Raw genomic sequence first — 22257 nt, forward strand, 5'->3', positions numbered from 1 at the left:
CATGAGGATTATTTTATGGGGCAAAATGTTTTATTTAGAGATACAGTGCAGAATAGGCCCCTCTGAACCTTTGAGCTACATCACTCAGCAACTTCTAACACCCCGATTAATCTGGTTAATGAACTCTTCACTAAATTTACTGCTGGATTTATGACTTACTGGTTCCGTATGGTTGTTATAGCTGCCGTGGGGGAGTAGTAGTGAGGATAGGCTCTCACTATGTAACCCGGTACATCTTTGGACTGTAGGAGGAAACCAGAGCACTCAGAGAAAACCCATGTATTTCACGGGGAAAACAGAAGATGCCTGGATTAAACTTCAAACTCCGATGCCCCGAGCTGTAATAGCATCTCACTAACCTGAATGTTATCGTGCTGCATATCAACGGACTTCACATATATCAATACATACAGGCATATTGGGAAAGTGTGGGGCGTGGACAAGTGGTTAAGGCGTTGGACCAGCGATCTGAAGGTCGTGAGTTTGAGCCCCAGCCGAGGCAGCGTGTCGTGTCCTTGAGCAAGGCACACACACACATTGCTCCAGTCCACCCAACTGAGATCGGGTACCAGCTAAATGCTGGGGGTTAACCTCGCGATAGATAGGCGTCCTATCTGGGGGGGCGGAGGGGCGGCGGGGAGGAGTTGCTTCACACCATGGAAACTGGCATAAGCACCAGCCCGATGAGCCTGTAAGGCCTGACAGACTTTAACATATTGGGAAAGGAAGAAGCCCCGTGTTTCCTGATAAACCTCCAAAGTTTTATCGCAGGCCACTGCTCAAACTCATCTGCATTTGGAACCTGTCAGACATGGGGACGGGTCCTGATGATGCCATGAATCCTATTTGGAAGTCAGCTCTTCATAGAGAAAGTGAGACAATCTGACTTCTTCCAAAGAAACAAATTGTAAAAGAATAGGAAATATTATATCTGGATAATTTGTAAAATATGATTTATTTCAAGAAATCTATTTATTTTCTCTCTAGGTCATACATATGAAGAAGTAGTTAACTTTAAGACTTCAGCAGCAGTACCAGAGTCGAAGGAAACTTCAGTGTAGCTCTGGAGTCAGAATGACAGGACAAATCAGGCGAAGTATATATATTTGTGCAGCAGGGAGCTGTGAAAACATTAATTTTAGATCTTTTGTTTTTAGAATATTGGAAAAAAATGTACAGTACTGTAATTCTATGCCTATGGCCTCCATTTCAAACACAGAGTAACTTCCAAGGTCGGACTAATATTACTGCGTATCAACATTTTCAAAAAGATGCCTTTGGAGTTATAACATATTTAAACATTTATAGATTAGATATGTTGCTGTTTGATAAAGTTAATTTAGAAAAATAAAATCTTGTGTTTATAGCAAACTTTCCACTAACTTTTACAGTTTTGAATTTTATCCTCACTGTTTTGAACTACAGATTAATTGGAAATAATAGAAGTTGTGATCCCCTGTTAGTAGAAGGTGATTTGTAGCATATTAACCACTTATCAATGGTTACGGGGAGTGGGGCTGAGGAGGGGATGAAATAGGATCAGCCATGATTGAATGGCCCAACAGACTCAATGGGCCAAATGGGCTAATTCTGTTCCTGTCTCCTTATGGGCTTATATTTTCAGCATAGTTTTCTAAGCCTCATTTGTATAGATACCAAATAATGTATTTACATTTTTGTCCAATTATGCTACTGTGAAGAGCCTTGGAATGTTTTACCACAGTATGTTGTAAGTTCGGTATAAATATGAGTTGTAGTTAGTAGCAGGGGATAGACAGTTCCAATTTCAGCCTCTTGCCTACTCTAATTCCATGTTGTTTAACACCTTACATTAGGATTCTTCAGGTACCACTGGTAAGATAATATAAAACTATTATCAACCTTTTATTGAGTTGTTTAAATTCCAACATAAAATCTGAACTATTCAAAATTCCATTACGGGGGTTCCCAACCTGGGGTCCTTGCTTAATGGTATTGGTCTGTGGCATAAAAAATGTTGGGAACCCCTGCACTATAACGACACAGGAACATTCATTAAAAGTATAGAATTCTACATTAGTGTAGTGGTTAATACGACACTATTACAGTTTGGGTCTTAGGGAGTTCATAGTTCAATGTCCTCTGTAAGGAGTTTGTATATCTTCCCTGTGGAATACGTGGGTTTCCTCTGGGTGCTCCGGTTTCCTCCCACAGTCCAAAGACATACAGGATAGTAGCCTAATTGGTCGTTGTAAATTGTCCTGTGATTAGGCAAGGGTTAAATGGGTGGGATGCTGTGTGGTGTGGCTCAGTGTTAACTGAGTGATAACAGGCCTGTTCCACACCGTATCTCAATAAATAAAATAATCATCAGATATTACATTTTCAAAATGCAATGATGAACAGACCTCAACAATTTCTTTATGGTGCATACAGTACTGGTCAGATCTTATTCACATTTCCTTTGCTTTCAATATTCCTGGTGAATAGCTCCATTTGTTAAACTGCCTTTCAAGTCCCAGTGAAGTTGACAGCAAAAACCCACTGTATGACGTTCAATACTTGTGTATTCCTATTGACTTTGTACGGAGGGAGGAACAGCGCTTTCTGTAATGCATCTGAATCCAATGTATACAGGGCAAGCAACTGTGTACCAAGCCAGAATACAGAACTGCTTACAAACCATATCTGTTCTAAACCTGGAATTTTTAGTTCGATATCACAGAACAGTGGATTCTGGTGAATTGGGCCATTGGTTAGTCAGGACAGCTGCTTATTTGGGACAACTCTGAAAGGACAATAACTAATCAAGAAAATAGCCGTTTAATTGAGGCGGCAGACTGTTGCCGAACAGGTTCTAACAAGGGTCAGTCATGCGCACACACATGGCCGTTAGACACTACACACCATGCTCCAAGTGAATAGTGAGAGAAAATTAAACGGTTTCACTAGTTCAACAAGGTAGGAACTACGAAGAATTTGGTGGTGTTTATAATCATTTTGAATGTTACAATGAAAATGTAGATTTGGAGGATGCAATCGAATGAATTCCTTTGTTGATAACTATTAGCAACTAATACATAGTTCTTATAGTACTGTAGTACCATTGGTAATGTTCTAAATTTGTTCTCTGTTTCATTTAAATACATAATTTTGGCTCAGTTTGGCTTTTTTTATACCTTTTTAATTATTTTCATAAACTTTCACTAATTTGATGGTTCCATTTAATATCAGAGAATGTATACAATATACAACCCGAAATTCTTACTCTCTGCAGAAATCCTCAAAACAAAAGAAAACCTGCAAAGAATGAATGACAGTAAAATTGTAAGAGCATCAAATCCCCCTTCCCCCCCCCCCACACAAATGCAGCGGCAAGCAGCATCAATCCTCTCCATCCCCCTCCCCCACTTATTCTAGCATAAAGCATCAACATTCCCCCCACCCACCAGGCAAGCAAGAGCAAAGCCCCCGAAGTCTACAGTACATCAAAAACTAGCTGTTCACTCCAACATCCCAAAGGCACTCTCATTAACAAGGGAAAGACAGATATCGCTCCTTCCACGGCGAGAGGGTAGACCACAGTCACTATTTTGATGCTACAGTCAATCTGAAGTGTTGCTTTTCATTTTGAGTTCCCCGACTCAGAAATCAGCAGCAAATTCTCCCTCACTATCGAGAGAGAGAGAGAGAGAGAGATCGATTAGTGAGAGCAGAGGATTCCGACAGCCACTCTCAATGCCTTCAATGTTCCAGCTCCTGCTGTGCTTCAGTTCACAACACCAGCAAGAATTCATGTCCACTAGCCGTGCAAGTCCTCGAAGGCGCCCGACCTCAGGCTGAACCTGGACATATCAAAATGCGGCCGATCGGCAAGCTCCAAGAACGGGAACGCACCACAGTGCGGAACCACAGTTTTGTGTGGCGGTGGAGATCAAAGATCCCAACAGGACAAAACCCCAACCGCCCTGAAAAGGAAAATAGAGACATTAGAAAATGAAGAATTTCATTGTTTTGCTGATAAGCTGGGAGAAGACACCCTCTGGTGCCATCTTTAGCTGGGGCAGCCACTTAATTGGGCCAAAATGTACAGGTCCTGATGCATCCCAATTAACTGGAATCCACTATATTTGCAAGAAGCATAATAAAGAAATGGAGAGAAAGAAAGACAAAGAATAAAACAAATCAATTTTTAAATCTCAAATTGATACGCAAAAGAACAGGAATCTTTTTAACATCAATTTCCGTTCACAGTGGTTGTTAGGCAATAATTAAGACTCACTAAACCATTAAAAGTTTACTTGCCTAAGCTCCAACATTGAATTCATGTACATTAGTTAAATATGACTCTATCTATTAGAATATGAAAATCACACTCACACACAAAGTATCTCAGGCAACACCCTCTGGATTTATACATTTTTACTGGGCATTTACGTCTGTCATGTTACTGTCTGATTATCAGGCTATTAATGTGGAATGCTGTGTACAATCAATTACTGTAAAATTCTGCTCATTTAAAATACTTGAAAGCATACTTTTGCATATTTATTGCTATTTTCCAGTGATTTCATTACCATTTGTACTATACATCAGGCAGTATTTCATCTGGGATCTCACACACCACTAAATGTGTGAACTCCACACACTCCTTTGTTGCTTTTGATACCTGCGCTCAAATTTACTGTTGTGTTCCTGAAAGAGCACTGTGAATTGCATTTTGGTACGTAATAAATTGTGAACTGGATTGAAAGTAAACTACATGATGGGAAAAATATTAGAATATCCTTTAAAAGGTTGAAATAAATCACTGTTTCTGAAAACCAGCTGTGTTAGTGTATGATATATACTTTTTAAGAAAATGTTCAGTTGCTGTAAAAATATAAACTTTATTATGCTTACTGATTTACCAGTGTGGGCAGCGCGGTAGTGTATGGGCTAGCATAACGTCTTACAGTACCAGCAGCCCGGGTTCAAATTCTCACTGCTGACTGTGAGGAGTTTGTATGTTCTCACTGTGATGTTTGTACGTTCTCATTGTGTTGCCTCCGGATGCTCCGGTTACCTCGCAAAGTCTAGACGTACCGGTTGGCAGGTTAATTGGTCACTGTAAATTGTTCCATGATTAGGATTAAATTAGGCTGGGATTTGAATGTACTTTGATTAAATCCAGGGACTGCTGGGCAGTGCCGCACAAGCATCTCAGGAAAGCGTTACCTTGCTGGTAGAACAGGGGTTTCCCAGGTTACAGATGACCTGGCTTACGGAAATGCAACTCACACAAATTCTTTCCTAAACAATTTGTTAGAAACCAGATGCCAATGTGGTGGAGTACTAACGTTGTACATAAAGAAGGGGAGGATCCTCTACTTCAGGCAACAAGTTTTATCTCAAGTTTGAAGGAAAATGTTTGCTCCTGATTTAGAAAAACGATCTTCTTATGGGCTATTCTCAGAAATGAAATCTTCGCATAACTGGCTCTACCTTGATCAGAAAGACTATCCAAAATACAGTCAGCCTGCCTTATCCGTGGATTCCACACAACCGCGGATTGGGAAAACCCGGAAGTTCTCTCTCCAGCACTCATTGCTTGAACATGTACAGACTATTTTTTCTTGTCATTATTCCCTAAACAATCCAGTATAACAACTATTTACCTAGCATTTACATTGCATATTATAAGTAATCTAGAAGTGTCGTAAAAGTACAGGCAGTCCCTGGGTTATGAATGAGTTCCATTCCTGAGTCCGTCTTTAAGTTGGATTTGAAGTTGGAACAGGTATTAATTAGCGTCAGTTAGTCAAATGTTTTTCTTTGTATATAGCATATATTTTACCTTTTTATGCATATAAAGCACTTAAGAAACATATGTATTTCAATAATTTAACCACTGCGTTGCTTGGTAATAATTGTAGCTTTTATCAAGGCAGGGCCTTTCACATTCTCCATTAAAATTGTTCCGATCGTTGACCGACTGTAGCCTAACATTTTTCCAATGACCAATGATGTTTCACCTCTTTCCGATTGCTTTATTACTTCCACCTTATTTTTAATCGCAATCGTGATTATTTTCGTGATCAGAAACACTGTGGATTCAGAGCTGCCCCGCCAGGTCCTAATGTCCACCGCACGGAGACATGTTAAATAAAGTCCGGGGTTCTGCTGGGTCGTAAAGACCACCGCACTGCTACATGTTAAATAAGGGACTTGAGCATCCACGAATTTTGGTATCCGTGGGGGGTCCTGGAACCCCCCTGCAGATAAGGAGGGCCGACTGTATTATTAATCTACTTAATCAATTAGTATTAACTAAAAGTAGGCAAAGATTATAAGAATGAATCAGAATCAAGCTTAATGTCACTGGTATATATCATGAAACTTGGTTTATTTTGCGACAACAGTACATTGCAATATTTTATAAGAAAAATTCTAAATTACAGTAAGAAGATCTGTATATATGAAAAAAGAAAATTAAATAAGCAGTGTGCAAATAGAGAAAAAAATAGTGAGGTAGAGTTCGTGGGTTCATTGTTAATTCAGAAATCTTATGGCAGAGAGGAAGAATCTGTTCCTGAAATGTTGAATGTGTGTCTTCATGCTCCTGTACCTCCTCCTTGATGGTAGCAATGAGAAGAGGAAATGTCTAGGTGATGGGGTCCTTACGAAGGATGCCCTCTTTCTAAGGCGTCGCCTTTTGAAGATGTCCTCGATGCTGAGCTTTATTTGGTCTTGTGCAGTGCCATCCCCCCCTTACCAGTTAGTATGTTCTCCATAGTATATCTGTAGAAATTTACAAGTGTCATAGCAATTTTCCTCAGACTCCTAATGAAATATAGCTGTTGTCATGCCTTCTTTGTAATTGCATTAGTATTTTGGGCCTAGGATAGAACTTCAGAGATGTTGACACCCAGGAACTCCTTTCCAAACCTGATCCCTCAATGAGGACTGGTGTGTGTTCCTTCGACTTCCGCTTCCTGAAATTCACAATCAGTTCTGCGACACCACTCAACCAGCTGATCTATCTCGCTCCTGTATGCCTTCTCATCACCATCTGAAATTCAGACAATAGTTGTGTCATTGACAGATTTATACGTTTGTAGATGGAGCTGTGCCTAGCCACACAATAATGGGTGTAGAGAGTAGAGGATGCATCTCCACCAAGGCCTCAGCAAACAACCATCCTTTCAACTATGATTACTCTCCCTGGGGCTTTGGCAACTAACAAGAAACCTACATGTTTGGCCTCTTAGGTTAGGAAAGTTAAAACTACCACTCAAGGTATTTTATGCTGTCAAGGATTGAAAATATCACTAACAGAAGTTTCAACCTTGGAAAAACAGAAATATATTTATTAAGTTGAAGCCTGAATGATGAAACAACCATAAAGAGGGAGCAATGGGAAGCAGTTCAGTGCTTGGTTATAAGTTTGTGGATTTAGTTGATCAAGCCTACCCTCACTGTGTGAGAGATAAGGCATGTGTAAAATTTCAAATCCCTGATTCTGCCAACCCATTCTATTTATACAGCTCCTCTAACGTCCTCCAGATATCCCAGAGGTACCTCCTGAAGCACAGTCACTTTTGGAACCTAAACACAGCAGCCAATTAGCACAAAATAATCTCCCTCAAGCAATAGTGGCCAGTAATGCTGGCTGTTGGATAAGTATCGGCCGGGACTGACAGGATGGCTCCATCTAATGCAGCAAATGGACCCGCGGTTTAGCACCTCACAGTCAGTACACCACTTCTTCAGCTAAGAGTTTATATTGAGTCCTGTGGGGTCCAAGCCCCAGAGTGTACCAAAGCAACAGAATCCAATGTTTGGGCAACAATTTAAGCTTGGGCCAGACTGAAAAGGTGAGGGTATCAGAGCCGGAGGCGAGGAATGGGCTGGTTCCGTTCGCTGCTCCGTGATGTTTACTCGCTGACTGAGGCTGGGGCTTCGTGCCTGTGGACGGACTTCAGTCCTGAATGCTAATTGCTTGCTTTTATTGTTTGCACAATTTGTTTTCTTTCTCTGCACATTCGGAGTTTGAAGGTCTTTTTTTAAATGGGTTCTTTTGGATTTCTTTGTTTACAAATCTCAAGGCTGTAAAATATATGCATACTTTGATAGTAAATGTACGTTGAACTTTGAAGACAGGCCTGAATATAGAAACTTCAAACTTGGAATCAATTGTGCTAATTCACCAAAGACACTCGCAAATTTCTACTGATGTACCCTGGAGAGCATGCTAACAGATTGCATCACTGTCTGGTATGTAGAGGTCACTGCATAGGATTGGAAAAAACGACAGAAATTTGTAAACTCAGCCAGCATAGACACTAGCCTCCCAGCACCCAGAACTTCTTCATAAGGTGATACCTCAAAAAGGCAGCATCCATCATTAAGGACCCTTATCACCCAGGACCTGCCCTCTTCTCATTGCTCCCATCAAGAAGCAGGTAGGTGGGCCTGAGGACACACACTCAATGATTCAGGAACAACTTCTTCCCCATCACATCAGATTTCCAAATGGACAATGAACACTATCTGACTTACTTGCATGAATTAATTAATTAATATTTTTAGATATATTTCCTACTGTAATTTTATTTTTTAAATTATTATATATTGCAATATACTGTTGTCGCAGAACAACGTATTTAATGACATATGCCAGTGATATTAAATCTGATTATGATTTGAGTGACACCAGGTTTTGTCGTAGTTGTAGAGTCGTAGAAAAGTATGGCACAGGAACAGGTCCTTTGGCCCTTCTAGTCAGTGCTGAACTATTTAAACTGTCGACTCCCATCGAACTGTGCCAGAACCACAGCCTCCGTATCCCTACCATCCATGTACCTATCCAAACTTCTCAAATGTTGCAATCAAACTCGCTCACGTGGACTACTTGTCAAAAACATTCATCCCACACAACACACAATGCTTACTGAATATTGGTGATTTTGCTGATGATAAGGTGCAGAAGACGGAAGCAGGGAGAATGGATGGGAGTAAAATGCTTTTTGATAGGAAGTAATTGAATATAATCCGTAGACTGTAAAATTAATTTCATTGAAGAGAAACTGTTTATTTCAACTACAGTACATACTGTGGAAATGGCCAGCTGATTAAAAAATAACAAATTACATTCTGAGATGGATAACACACAGTGAGGATCTGCTGTGCTCCAATCATCTAAGGAGCACTTTAAGTTTTACAATCACAGCTTTTACAAAAGGCGTGCGTATTTATAGCTCATTTATTTATTATTATTATGTCTTTTTGCGTTTGCACAGCTTGTTGTCTTCTGCATTCCAGTTGAATGCCCTAGTAAGGCAGTCTTTCATTGATTCTGTAATGGTTATTATTTCATTTATTGAGTATGCCCATAAGAAAATAAATTACGGGGTTGTTTATGAAGAGGCATGGTAGCGTAGTGGTTAACACAATGCTTTACACTACCAGTGACCCAGGTTCAACTCCCGCCACTTTCTGTAAGTCATACTGGTTGGTAGGTTAATTGGTCTTTGTAAATTGTCCCGTGATTAAGCTAGGGTTAAATTGGGGGTCGCTGGGCAGTGTAGCTCGAAGAGTCTATTCTACGCTGTATCTGAATCAAATAAATAAATAAATCGATTGATAAAGGTGCTTTGATAATAAATTTACTTTGAACTTTTATTACCTGGGAAATATCTCATTTCTGAATTTAGGAATATACAAAATAATCTTTCCCTTTGCTCCCTTTTTCAAATTATTTTACAACTAATAGACTATGATAATTCCTTTCTCAGTTGAAAAGAACCCCTTTGTGAAGCTTTCACAATATGTCTTTTATTTGTCCCAGGACTGTGAAATTAATTTCTGCAGTAATGGTGGATGATGTAACCAGAATGGCATTAATTGAAACAAAAAAACAAATGATCAAAGAAGGATGTTACCAAATGAGATTTCAGTGCAGGAAACTGATTAAGGTTACATAAACAACCAACGTTGTTACTAGATAATACTTCCTAAAATCTACAGTTCCTTCATGCATTACATGCCGCGTATGACGTGGGCGATTACGGTCTTACTGCGACTGTGATAGTTCTTGGCAAATTTTCCATTGATTTGCCGTTGTCTTCTTCTGGGCACTGTCTTTACAAGATAGGTGACCCCAGACACTATCAACACTCCTCAGAGATTGTCTGCCTGCCGCCAGGACTTGTGATGTGTGCCATATGACCATGTATTTTCATCCTGCCACCCTAAAAATCTGCAGTATATCAGGATAAATGGGTAGGCTGACTGAGAATGATGGAATCTTCATACCAACATTTTTCTATTGGCACTAATCTACATTCCCCCCCCATTTGAGAGTCTGACAGCTGGCAAAGCTGTTGGCTTGGTTCTGCTGTCCAATGGAAGAGTTTGATGAATGGAATGTGTTGTCATCCTCACGTGCACCTCAGTTCCGTCAGTCAAAGTCCAAGCACTCCACAGCTCAGCTGCTGCTCATTGCTCACTGTGCAGATTTGGGTATGAAAGCAAACTGGAACAGTCCAGGTTTGGGGCAATGGATCCACCCAGAATAAAGGATTGGGACAAAGGAGAACACTTTTGCTTTGTTCACTTATTTGGAAGCATGTGTTCAAACACATACAAGCACCGATCATTACCGACTGCTATGTCTGGCCAGTCCTCTACCCTCATTTATCTAGGCCCAACACATAGTTACGATCATGAAGGAGGCATGCCAGAGGCTCTACTTCATTAGGAGTTTGAAGAGATGAGTTTAGAGTTTGAGTCACCAAAGGCTTGCAGATTTCTGCAGATGTGCGGTGGAGAGCACTCTGAGTGGTTGCCTTCCTGGCCTGGTATGGAGGGTACAATGTACAGGACTGCAAGTTAGCTCTCTCATGGGAGCAATCCTCCCCCCCACTGGGACGTCCTCAACAGACTGAGTCTCCAGAAGGCGGCATCCATCACCAAGGACCCTCACCGTCCGGGATATTCCTTCTTCTCATTACCACCATCAGGGGGGATGCACAGGAGATTCACACTCAATGATTTCGTAACAGCAACTTCAGATTTCTCAGCGGTCCACCCACATTATCTCGTTATTCCTTTTTCTGCGCAATTTATTTATTTTTTGTCATTTATCGATTTTGTCTTGCACTGTATTGTTACTGCAAAACAACGACTTATACGTAAAGTTTTTAATAATAAATCTGATTCTGTTCTATAAATAATGTTAGGCTCATGTTAGATGTGTATTAAATTTTAACTAAATCTAACACTGTTGACTTTGTCTCCAAAACTATGAACGACAATCAGTGCAGCTCTTCAAGAATTTTCCAGTGTGAGCAAAAGGTGCAAAAAGAACATTGGTTAACTCAACGGAATTTTGTCAAAGTATACATTACATTCTCCAAGGTTGTGTTAACAATCCTTTTTGTTCCAGAGATGTGATTTTAAAAACCTAGATCCCGAGATCAGAGGCCATTTTTCCTTGCAAACGTAAGTCATTCATAGAGTCATGGAGTATACAACTCAGAAACAAGTCCTTTGTCCCAACTAGTCAATACCGATCACAGCATCCTCCCTGAATGCATCTCCTCACACTCTTCTTGTTATGTTACTTCTGTTTAAACGTACCGTGGGTTAACAGTGAAGAATAATATTCTGGAAGAATTAGAGAACTTTTATTTACAGTAATGAACAAACCCTCTCAACCCAGCCATGTGCTGGAACATTCTGACAATCCCGCGCACGCTCAGTGCTCCGTCCAATCATGAACTGGCACATCATTGCACATGATATCATCACATCTTCCTTTCCTTAAAAAAAAAACAATTAACAACATTAATCAAAGCAAGTGCATAATTCCGCAAGTCTCTATCAGTCTCTCTGTGGGTTTATGAACACGAGTAGACCTCCTAAGTTGTACACACAGATCTTGTGTTTCCTTGTTATTATTTACATGTTTTGTCTTGTCTGCATCTGTTAACTGAATCTCTGAAGTTGGCTCTTTCTTGAGGTCTTTGCGATTTCTTCTTACCACTGCTCCCTCCTCTGTTTGGACCATGTACGATCTGGGTTGTACTTCTTCAAGTACTGTAGCTTTCTGTGTCCATGTGTTCACTTTGTCTTGTATTCTTACTTCATCCCCTTGGTGCATTTCAGGTAATGGACGAGAACATCTATCAAAATATATTTTTCTGCTTTGCTTTGTGTTCATCTTTCCATCGTTTCACTTGTTCACCTCCCTCTGTTCTCAGGAGGCTCTCATTTATTGGCAGATTGGATCTCAAACGTGTCCCATCAAGAGCTGAGCAGATGAAAATCCACATTCAAGTATAGTTCTGCGATAGGCTAACAAAGCTTTATAAAAATCACTTCCACTATCTTTTGTTTTGAGCATCAGTTTCTTGACAATTCCTACCAATTTTTCAACTAATCCACTGGACTGAGGGGAAAATGGACTAGATGTTGTATGAACAAAGCCCCATTTGCGAGCAAAATGTCTCATGCATTCACCGGTGAATTGTGGACCATTGCCTTTGAAAACTTCATCAGGTACGCCATGTCTGGAAAAATCTGATTTCATGCATGTAATTACATTTTCTGTAATCATTCTGCTCAGACAATACACTTCAGGATACAATGAGGAGTAATCTGTTATTAACAGATAGTCTTTGTTGTTAATTATAAAAAGATCAACACCTACCTTCTGATAAGGTCTATGAGGATTCGGATCTGGATGCAGTGGCTCCTTAGGGTTGCTAGATTGGTAGTTAAGGCATATTTGATAAGAAGACACCAATTCTGAAATCTCTTGATTCATCCTGGGCCAAAACATCACTTCCCATGCCCTTCTCTTACATTTTTCAATGCCTAGGTGGCTTTCTTGAATTTTATCAAGCATTTCTTTACGGAGACTTTTAGATATAACAATTCTACTACCTTTGTGTGTTGGCGCATTGGCCTAGTGGAAAAGGCATTGGTCTAGTCATCTGAAGGGCACTGGTTCGAGCCTCAGCTGAGGCAACACGTTGTACCCTTGTACAAAGCACTTAACAACACATTGCTCTATGATGACACCAGTGCCAAGCTGCTTGGGTCCTAGTGCCCTTCCCTTGGACAACATCGATGGTGTGGAGAGGCTTGCAGCATGGGCAACTGCTGGTCTCCCATACAGCCCTGCCCAGGCCTGTGCCCTGGAAACCTTCCAAAGCGCAAATCCATGGTCTCACAGGACTAACGGATGCCTATTTACCTTTGTACAATATCCCATTCACAACAGACAGTTCTGATCTGTGGTTCCAATAATCTTGTACGACTGAGGTACAGTCATGCCTATTATCTGGCCATCCATCCATCACCACTTGTATTACCTGACTGAGAATTTTGTCCTTCTCTGTCTCAAGATGCAGCAGTTCCAACTTTTTGGGAGCAACAGGTACAGTTTCTATGACCATATCAATGAATACCTGAACATCAATAACGCTCCTGTGACTGTCTTTTGTTGTTGGATTCACAGCTCTGGAAAGTGTGTCAGCCATGTACATGAATTTTCCAGATGTGTATGACACATTTAACGCATATCTTTGCAATTTGATCATCATTTGCTGAATTTGCAAAGGACAGATGCTTAAAGGTTTGTTAAACAATGCAATCAATGGCTTATGATCAGTTTCAACATCAATAGATTGCCCTGACACAAACTGATGAAATCTCACACAAGCAAACAGAATACTGAGCAATTCTTTTTCAATTTGGGCATACCTTGTTTCTGGATCGGATAATGAGCGAGATGCATATGCTGCTGGAAGCCATTCCTGATCATGTTTTTGGAGTAATACTGACACCAAGCCCGCTTGAGAAGCATCACAAGAGACTTTGATGGGTCTCTCAGCATCACAGAATTTCAACACAGGTTCTTTAGTGAGCACTTTCTTGAGATTTTGCCATTCCTTCTCCTGTTCATGATTCCAGCTCCATTCATTTCTCTTTTCTGTTAGCTGTCTCGATGGAGCAAGCTGTTCCGATAGGCTGGGTATGAATTTTCCCATGTAGTTGACCATTCCCATAAACCTCTGAACATCCTTTTTACATTGCGGTCTTGGCATGTTCTCAATAGCAGAAACCTCCAATGGATCAGGACACACACCCTCTTTGCTGATGATATCAGCCACAAAGGTAAGTTCAGTCTCTCCTAACTGACATTTTTCTTTATTCAACTTCAGGTTTGCCTTGCGTGTTGCCTTTAAAGTCTTGTCTGAGCCTGGTGTCATGCTCTTGTTTAGTCGATCCCCAAATAATAATATCGTCCATGGATGTATCTACGTCCTCAATGTGCTCATATAACATGTGAATGGTTTTATGGAGCTGATGCAATTCCAAAAGGAAGCCTGAGAAAACAGATTCTGGCAAAAGGAGTGTTAAAAGTACACAAGTTTGAACTTGGTTCACCTAATTTGAGTTGCCAGAATCTGGGGGATGCATCTAATTTACTAAAATACTTTGCATTAGCAAACTGTGACATTATTTCTTCACAACTGGGCAATTTGAAATACTCTCTTTTAATGACCCGTTTCAAGTGTCTTGGATCTAACCAAATCCTCAGTTTACTATTTTTCTTATCAACAGTGACAAATGAATTGACCCATTCAGTTGGTTCATCAATTTTTTTATGACTCCTAGCCTTTCCATTCTGTCTAACTCTGTTTTCAGTTGTTGACGTAATGCAGAAGGTACTTTTGGATGTATTACTGGTTGCACGCTGTTGTCAATTTTAATCAAGTGCTCTCCTGGAAGACAACCAAGCCCTTTGAACAAGTCTTCATACTCTTTCATCAAGTCACTGTATTCTGACTCTGTGTCACTAGCCAGGACTAATATTCTTTTCACCAAATTAAGTCTTTCACAGGCAGATACACCCAGAACTAACTGTACATTTTTTGGCACGACCACAGATGAAAGTGTATGCACAATATTTTCGTGTGATACCTTTGCCACGCATGTTTCTTTAACCGGAATGTCTGCACCTGAATACCCAGTCACTTTTATATTTGTCTGATGTAACTTCGGTCTTGGCTCTATTGCATTAAACTCAGATTCTGCAAGAACATTTACTTGCACTCTAGTATCAAGTTTATAAACAGAAAATTGTTTTGATTAACTTGCAACGGAATAGTCCAGTCACTCTTACTTTGTTTATTTTCACAAAGCACATCTATATAAAATTCCTCATGTTCATCTTCAAGCATAGCATTTACTTGTTTCATTTTATTTTCCTTCTTTCTCCTTTTACAACAACGTGAAAAATGAATCCTACTGCAGCCATTGCAAATTTTGCCATATGTGGGACACTGATTTGAACGATGTTCCCGCGCACAGTGATCACATGACTTTTCTTTCCCGTCTTGCTCTCTGTCAGTTTCATCAACGTATTATATTTCTTGAAATATTTGCACTTCTTTTACAGCATTTACTTTGCAGTTTTCAACAAAAAGCTCTTCAGCCTGCAATGTCACGGTCTCAGAAGCTTTGCAAAGTGCCAAAGCTTTGTCAAAATTTAAATCTTGCTCTCTCAACAGCCTTTCTCTCAGAGCATTATCCCAAATGCCACAAACAAATCTACCTTTAATGAGAGAGTCTGTGAGTAATCCAAGCTCGCATGTTCTACTGCACTTTCTTAACTCAGTAACAGACTGATCAATTGTTTCAGCATCTCTCTGCGCACGTGAAGAATTTATATTGTTCATACATTAAATTACACTTAGGTATACAAAATACTTCAAATCTGTCCATTATTGACTTTAAATTGAAATTATCTCCATCTTCAAAGACAAAATTATTATATACCTCTACTGCGTCATTCCCGATTACATGGAGCAAAAGCCCAGCTTTGGTTTCTTCTGATTTTTCTTCATAATTAATTGCCGATAAGTACAGTTCAAACTGTTGCTTGAATATCTTCCAATTCTCAGCTACATTGCCAGTCAGCTGAAGTTTTGATGGGGGTTGTAAACCTTCCATTTTACTGTTTACAGTTTGAACTTTTATCTTCTTTTTTTTATTATCTTCAATTCTCGATTTTCCTGTATTATTCTCCCAGAACCACTTCTGACACCATATTATGTTACTTCTGTTTAAACGCACCATGGGTTAACAGTGAAGAATCGTATTCTGGAAGAATTAGAGAACTTTTATTTACAGTAATAAACAAACACATCTTAACCCAGCCACATGCCGGTATATTCTGGCAAACCCTGCGCGTGCTCAGTGCTCTGTCCAGTCATGTACTGGCACATCATTGCACATGTTATCACAACAGTTCTCAGCTGAAATCCCTTTGCTGTTCTCAGCCCATCTTCCTAACAGATCAAAACCTCTTTGCAATTCATTGCAACGTGCTTCACTCTCGACAAGATCCCCCCCCCCACCAAAATTTTGCATCACCATCAATCTTGCTCGACGTGCTATGTTCATTCATATCCAAATCACTGACGTGAGTAAAACTGACCCCCGGGGCACCCCACCAGTCACAAGCCTGCAGTCGAGAATCAACCACCAGTTATCACCCTTTGCTTCATATGACCAAGCCAATTATGAATCCAGCTTGCTAGCTCCTTTGGAATTCCAAATGATTCAACCTTCCTGTTCAGCCTGTCATACAGTACTTTTTCAAAGGCCTTACTGAGATCCACATAAACAACATTCAGAATCAGAGTCAGGTTTAATATCATTGGCATATGTCGTGAAACGTTGTTTTGCAGCGGCTATACGTTGCAATACATAACCATAGCTATAAATGACAATAAATATAACAAATAGAAAATAATTAAATAAGTACAGTAGTGCCAAAAAAGGGGGAAATACTACCTCTGTATCTTCATCTATCCCCTTAGTTATCTCTCCAAAACAACATCCCACGCACAAAAGCATGCTGAGCTGTCCCTCAAAATTTCCTCCAGTAACGTCCCTGTAACTGAAGGCAGCTCAACTGCCTATAGTTCCCTGGCTCTACAAGACACCTCAGGAAGCAATCCCATCCCCCACTAATCTTTCCCTGTAACCCAATCTTTCATATTTCCATCAGCAAACCACTTATTAAAATTAATAAACATTCCCTGAAAGAAATTTCTAAATCACAACTTCCCTTTTTAAACAGCACCATCTTGTGGCCAATGTACAGCATGTGCTTGGCTGACCCAAAATGCTGCACCTACACTGTTCATTTTCCTGCTGATACCATTATTTTCATGCAAATTCCTTATTTTATTTTTATTTATTTTATTTAGAGATATGGCATTGAATAGGTCCATCCAGCCCTTTGAGTTGTGCCACCAGAACCCACACAGTCTGAAAACGGGACAACTTACTAAACGATAACTATGGGAGGAAACTGGAGCACCCGGCGAAAACCCATGCATTCAGAGGGAGAACATGCAGACTCCTTCCAGCTGATGCCGGAATTGAACTCTGAACTCTGATGCCCTCGAGCTGTTGCTCTAACCACTATGCTACCGTGGCACCCTTAATTGTCCAAATCATAAAAACTGAGTGACGCCCTCTGATTTCATGCCTTAAAAATCTTTGCAGATCGATCAGCTCAAATTGGGATTGGTGTAAGTGAATATCGCACAGGCCTGTTGGAGAGGATACCTTTCCCCAATGTGGAAATATGACCATGTTAAATAGGATAAATGCAGAACAGAGCTGGCAGCTGAAAAATTAATATTCACAAGGCACTATAGAGCATACATACAACCACAATCTGTTAGCTTGTGCCCCAGCTTTTCATTTCCAGGCTTGGAAACAACTTTAATTTAGAGAGGATTGCATTAGATGTACATTAATCCAAATCAAATCAAGTTTAATTATCATTCAATCATACATAGATACAGCTGAACAAAAGAGCATTCCTCTGACCCAAGGTGCAAAACATATAGAATTGCACATTTAAAATAGCAAGCAAAGAAGCATATACAAGCAATATATATATATCCCAGCAATGCGCAGATGCATTCAATCCAGCCTGCCATTCCATGGTTTGACCACAGGAGGGCAGCATGAACAGGAGAGGCCAGCCCTCCAGCAGAAAGCAATGCCTCCGGCGTCTCCTCACCTGGTCTACAGCAGCAGGCAAGGCCACGGCTTGAGGCCTAGTCCTCGCTACACAGCTTCCATGATGTCTGTCATGCCAGCAGACAAAGGCCTGAAGCAACTTACATTAAAAGGATTAGGTGCAAACTTAATGAAGAGGTGGCACAGCCAACATGTGTGATAAACAAGATTACTGTACTACATAACAAATGGCAGTGTAATAGATCTTTGACCAGTGTAATGTACTACATGGCAGTGTAATAGATCTTTGAGCAGCAGCCAATGGTGTTTGGGATTAATTAATAAGAGCAAATTAAAGGAAGCACAGCGGCCATCATTTGAGTGGACATGGAGTGGTGATCTTACAGCTTTAGCTCTTTGAGGCTTCAGTGAATAAGAGACTTCACTGAGACAAATTAAAGGAAGGAAAAGCTCAAGATTTTTTCCTTCTCTCTTTTAAATCTGCCCAGCTACAGCAGTAGAGATGCCAGGCAGGAGGGTAAAATGCTCCTCTTGTGGGATGTGGGAAGGCAGCGAGGCCTCCATTGTTCCTGACAACCACATCTATGAGAAGTGCGTCCAGCTGCAGCTTCTACCAATCCGTGTTGGGAAGATGGAGCTGGAATTGGACGAATTCCGGATCATTCAGGGTGGCTGAGGGGGGTGATAGATAAGACATATAGAGAGGTAGTTACACCCAAGGTGCAGGGCACAGGAAAGTGGGTGGCAATCAGGAAGGGGAAAGGGGTAAGGAGCCAGTGCAGAGTACCCCTGTGGCCATCTCCCTCAACAACAGGTATATCACTTTGGATACTGTTGGGGTAGGGAGGGAATGACCCAACAGAGGAAAGTCGTAATGGTCGGGTCACTGGCATCAAATCTGCCCCAATGACTCAGAAAGGAAGGGGGAGAAGAGGCACCCTGTGGTGATAGGGGAATGGACAGGAGGTTCCATGGACATGAACAAGATTCCCAGATGGTATGTTGCTTCTGGCATAACATTACCTGGGATAATGTTGCCTGGGTCTGGGATATCTCAGATCGAGTCCTCAGCATTCTTAAGTTTGGGAGGGTGAACAGCCAGAAGTTGTGGTCCATGTAGGTACCAACGACATGGGCAAGACAAGTGATGAGGTTCTGCATGGGGAGTTCAGGGAATTAGGTGCTAAGTTAAAGGACAGGACCTGCAGGGTTGTGATTTCAAGATGGCTATCCATGCCACGTGCTAGTGAGGCCAGAACTACGAAGATTATACAGTTTATACGTGGTTAAGAAGTTGGTGCAGGCGGGAGGGCTTCAGATTTTTGGATAATTGGGTTTCCTTCCAGAGAAGGTGGGACCTGTACAGAAGGGACGGTTTGCATCTGAAATGAAGGTGGACTAATATCCTGGTGGGAAGGTTTATCAATGTTGCATGGAGAGGTTTAAACTAGAGTTGCAGGGGGATGGGAACCAGAGCGCCAGAACAGTTAGTGGAGAAGTTCTGAAGGCAGATGTTGGTAAGACCTCAGACAAAGTTAGGAATCAAAAGGTTGAGCACGGTGCAACTAATTTCCTGAGCTGTGTATATTTCAATGCAAAATTACTGTGGGAAAGGCAGATAACAATGCTGAAGATGAGGCAGCTGGTTTACAAATAGATGCAATGTGCAGTGAGGAGAGGCTGTTGACAGGGCAAAATTGCAGTCAACGGGATGAGTTGCAATGTAAAAGGCAGACAAAATTTAAAAGGATGAATACAGAACTAAAGCTGTTGCATCTGAATGCACACAGTGTATGGAATAAGGTAGATGAACTTGTAGAACAGTTACAAATCGGCAGGTACGACGTTGCAGGCATGACTGAATCATGGTTAAAGGATTTTAGCTGGGAGCTTAATGTCCAAGGATACACGTTGTATCAGAAGGATAGGCAGGAAGACAGAAAGGGCAGCGCGGCTCTTTTGGTAAAAAAAATTAAATCAAATCATTCAAAAGAGGTGACATAGGATTGGAAGGTGGTGAATAATTGTGGATAGAGCTAAGGAACTGCAAGGATAGAAAGACCCTGATGGGAGTTGTATACAGACCCCCAAACACTAGCAAGTATGTGGCCTACAAATTACAATGGGAAGTAGAAAATGCATTCCAAAAGGGCAATGTTACAATAATCATAGAGGAGTTCAATATGCAGGTAGAGTGGGAAAATTAGGTTGGTGCGGGATTCCAGGAGGGGGAATTTCTAGAGTGCCTATGAGATGGCTTTTTAGAGCAGTTTGTAGTTGAGCCCACTAGGGTATCAATTATTCTCGATTGGGTGTTGTGCAATGAACCGGAATTGATTAGGGTTTAAGGTAAAAGAACCCTTTGGGGAAAGTGAACATAATATGATCAAATACCCCCCAAAATTGGAGAAGGAGAAGCTAAAGGCAGATGCATCAGTATTACAGTGAGGTAAAGGAAAACACAGAGGCATGAGAGAGGAGTTGGCAAGAATTGATTGGAAAAGAACACCGGCAGGGATGACAGCAGAGCAGCAATGGCTGCAGTTTCTGGAAGCAATTCTGAAGGCACAGGATGTATATCCCAAAGAGGCAGAAGTATTCTAAAGGAAAGATGACACAACTGTGGCTGCAAGAAAAGTCAGAGCCAACATAAAAACCAAAGAGAGGACATATAATAGAGCAACCATTAGTGGGAAGTTAGAGTATTAGGAAGATTTTAAAAGCCAACAGAAGGCAACTAAAAGAGTCATGAAGGTAAAGATGGAATATGAAAGTAAGCTAGCCAATAATATTAAAGAGAATACTAAAGGTTTCTTCTGAGATGTAATGTGTGAAAGAGAGCCGAGAGTGTATATCGTACTGCGAGAAAAAGATGCTGGATAGGTAGTAATGGTGGGACAACGAAATAGTGGATGAACTGAATAAGTATTTTGCATCAGTCTTCACTGTGAAAGACACAAACAGTATGGTGAATGTTCCAGGAGTCAGAGGACATGAAGTGTGTGAAGTTACCATAACTAGAGATAAGGTTCTTGGGAAACTGAAGGATCTGAAGGTGAATCAAGTCACCTAGACCAGATGGTGTACACACCAGAGTTCTGAAGGAGGTGGCTGAAGAGATCATGGAGGCATTAGTAATGATCTTTCAAGAATCACTAGATTTGGAATGGTTCCGAAAGACTGGAAAATTGCAAATCTCACTCCACTCTTCAAGAAGGGAGAGAGGCGGAAGAAATGAAACCATGGGCCAGTTAGACTGACCTCAGTGGTTGAGAAGATGTTGGAGTCGAGTAGTAAGGATGTGGTCTCAGGGTTCTTGGAGGCACATGATAAAATAGGCTGTAGTCGCGTCGTTCCCTCAAGGGAAAATCTTGCCTGACAAATCTATTGGAATTCTTTAAAGAAATAACAAGCAGGACAGACAAGAGAATTGGTTGAAGTTATGTACTTGGATTTTCAGAAGGCCTTTGACAAGGAGCCACACATGAGGCTGCTTAACCAGCTACAAGCCCATGGTATTACAGGAAAGATTCTAGCATGGATAAAGCAGTGGCTGATTGGCAGGAGGCAATGAATGGGAGTAAAGGGAGCCTTTTCTGATTGGCTGCCAGTGACTAGTGGTGTTCTACAGGATGTACAAACAAGCTGGATGAACTCAGCAGGTCGGGCAGCATCCGTTGAAAGGAGCAGTCAACGAATGCTGCCTGACCTGCTGAGTTCATCCAGCTTTTTTGTACATCTTGATTTGACCACAGCATCTGCAGTGCACTTTGTGTTTAGTGTTCTACAGGGGTCTGTGTTGGGACCGATTCTTTACATTTTAAGTCAATGACTTGGATGATGGAATTGATGGCTTTATTGCAAAGTTTGCAGATGATATGAAGATAGATGGATGGGCAGGTAGTTTTGAGGAAGTGGAGAAGCTACATAAGGACAGACAGTTTAGGAATATCACAAAGAAATGATCATGCACTTTGGTAGAAGAAAGGAAAGGGTTGACCTTTTTCTAAATGGAAAGAAAATACAAAAAAAATACTGAGGTATAAAAAGACTTGGGAGTCTTGGGCAGGATTCACTAAACATCAATTTGCAGGTTGAGTTTGTGATGAGGAAACCAAATGCAATTTTAGGACTCATTTCAAGAGGACTAGAATATAAAAGCAAGGATGTAATGTTGAGACTTTATAAAGCACTGATGAAGCCTCACTTGGAGCATTG

At 40.9% G+C, this 22257-nt stretch overlaps 1 protein-coding gene across 2 annotated transcripts in view; it reads left to right on the top strand.

The window, feature by feature from the left end:
- The window catches only part of mapk12a (mitogen-activated protein kinase 12a), a 102192-nt gene extending 98438 nt beyond the window's left edge, over positions 1-3754 (top strand). For both annotated transcript variants that reach the window (XM_059987431.1, XM_059987432.1), the window contains one exon: positions 988-3754. In XM_059987431.1, the coding sequence (XP_059843414.1) occupies positions 988-1061 (74 nt within the window). In that variant the 3' untranslated portion in view covers positions 1062-3754. The remainder of the gene's footprint in view (positions 1-987) is intronic.
- The last annotated feature ends 18503 nt before the right edge of the window (positions 3755-22257 follow it).

Source organism: Hypanus sabinus, chromosome 13 (assembly GCF_030144855.1).
Source record: "Hypanus sabinus isolate sHypSab1 chromosome 13, sHypSab1.hap1, whole genome shotgun sequence".
NCBI lineage: Eukaryota > Metazoa > Chordata > Chondrichthyes > Myliobatiformes > Dasyatidae > Hypanus > Hypanus sabinus.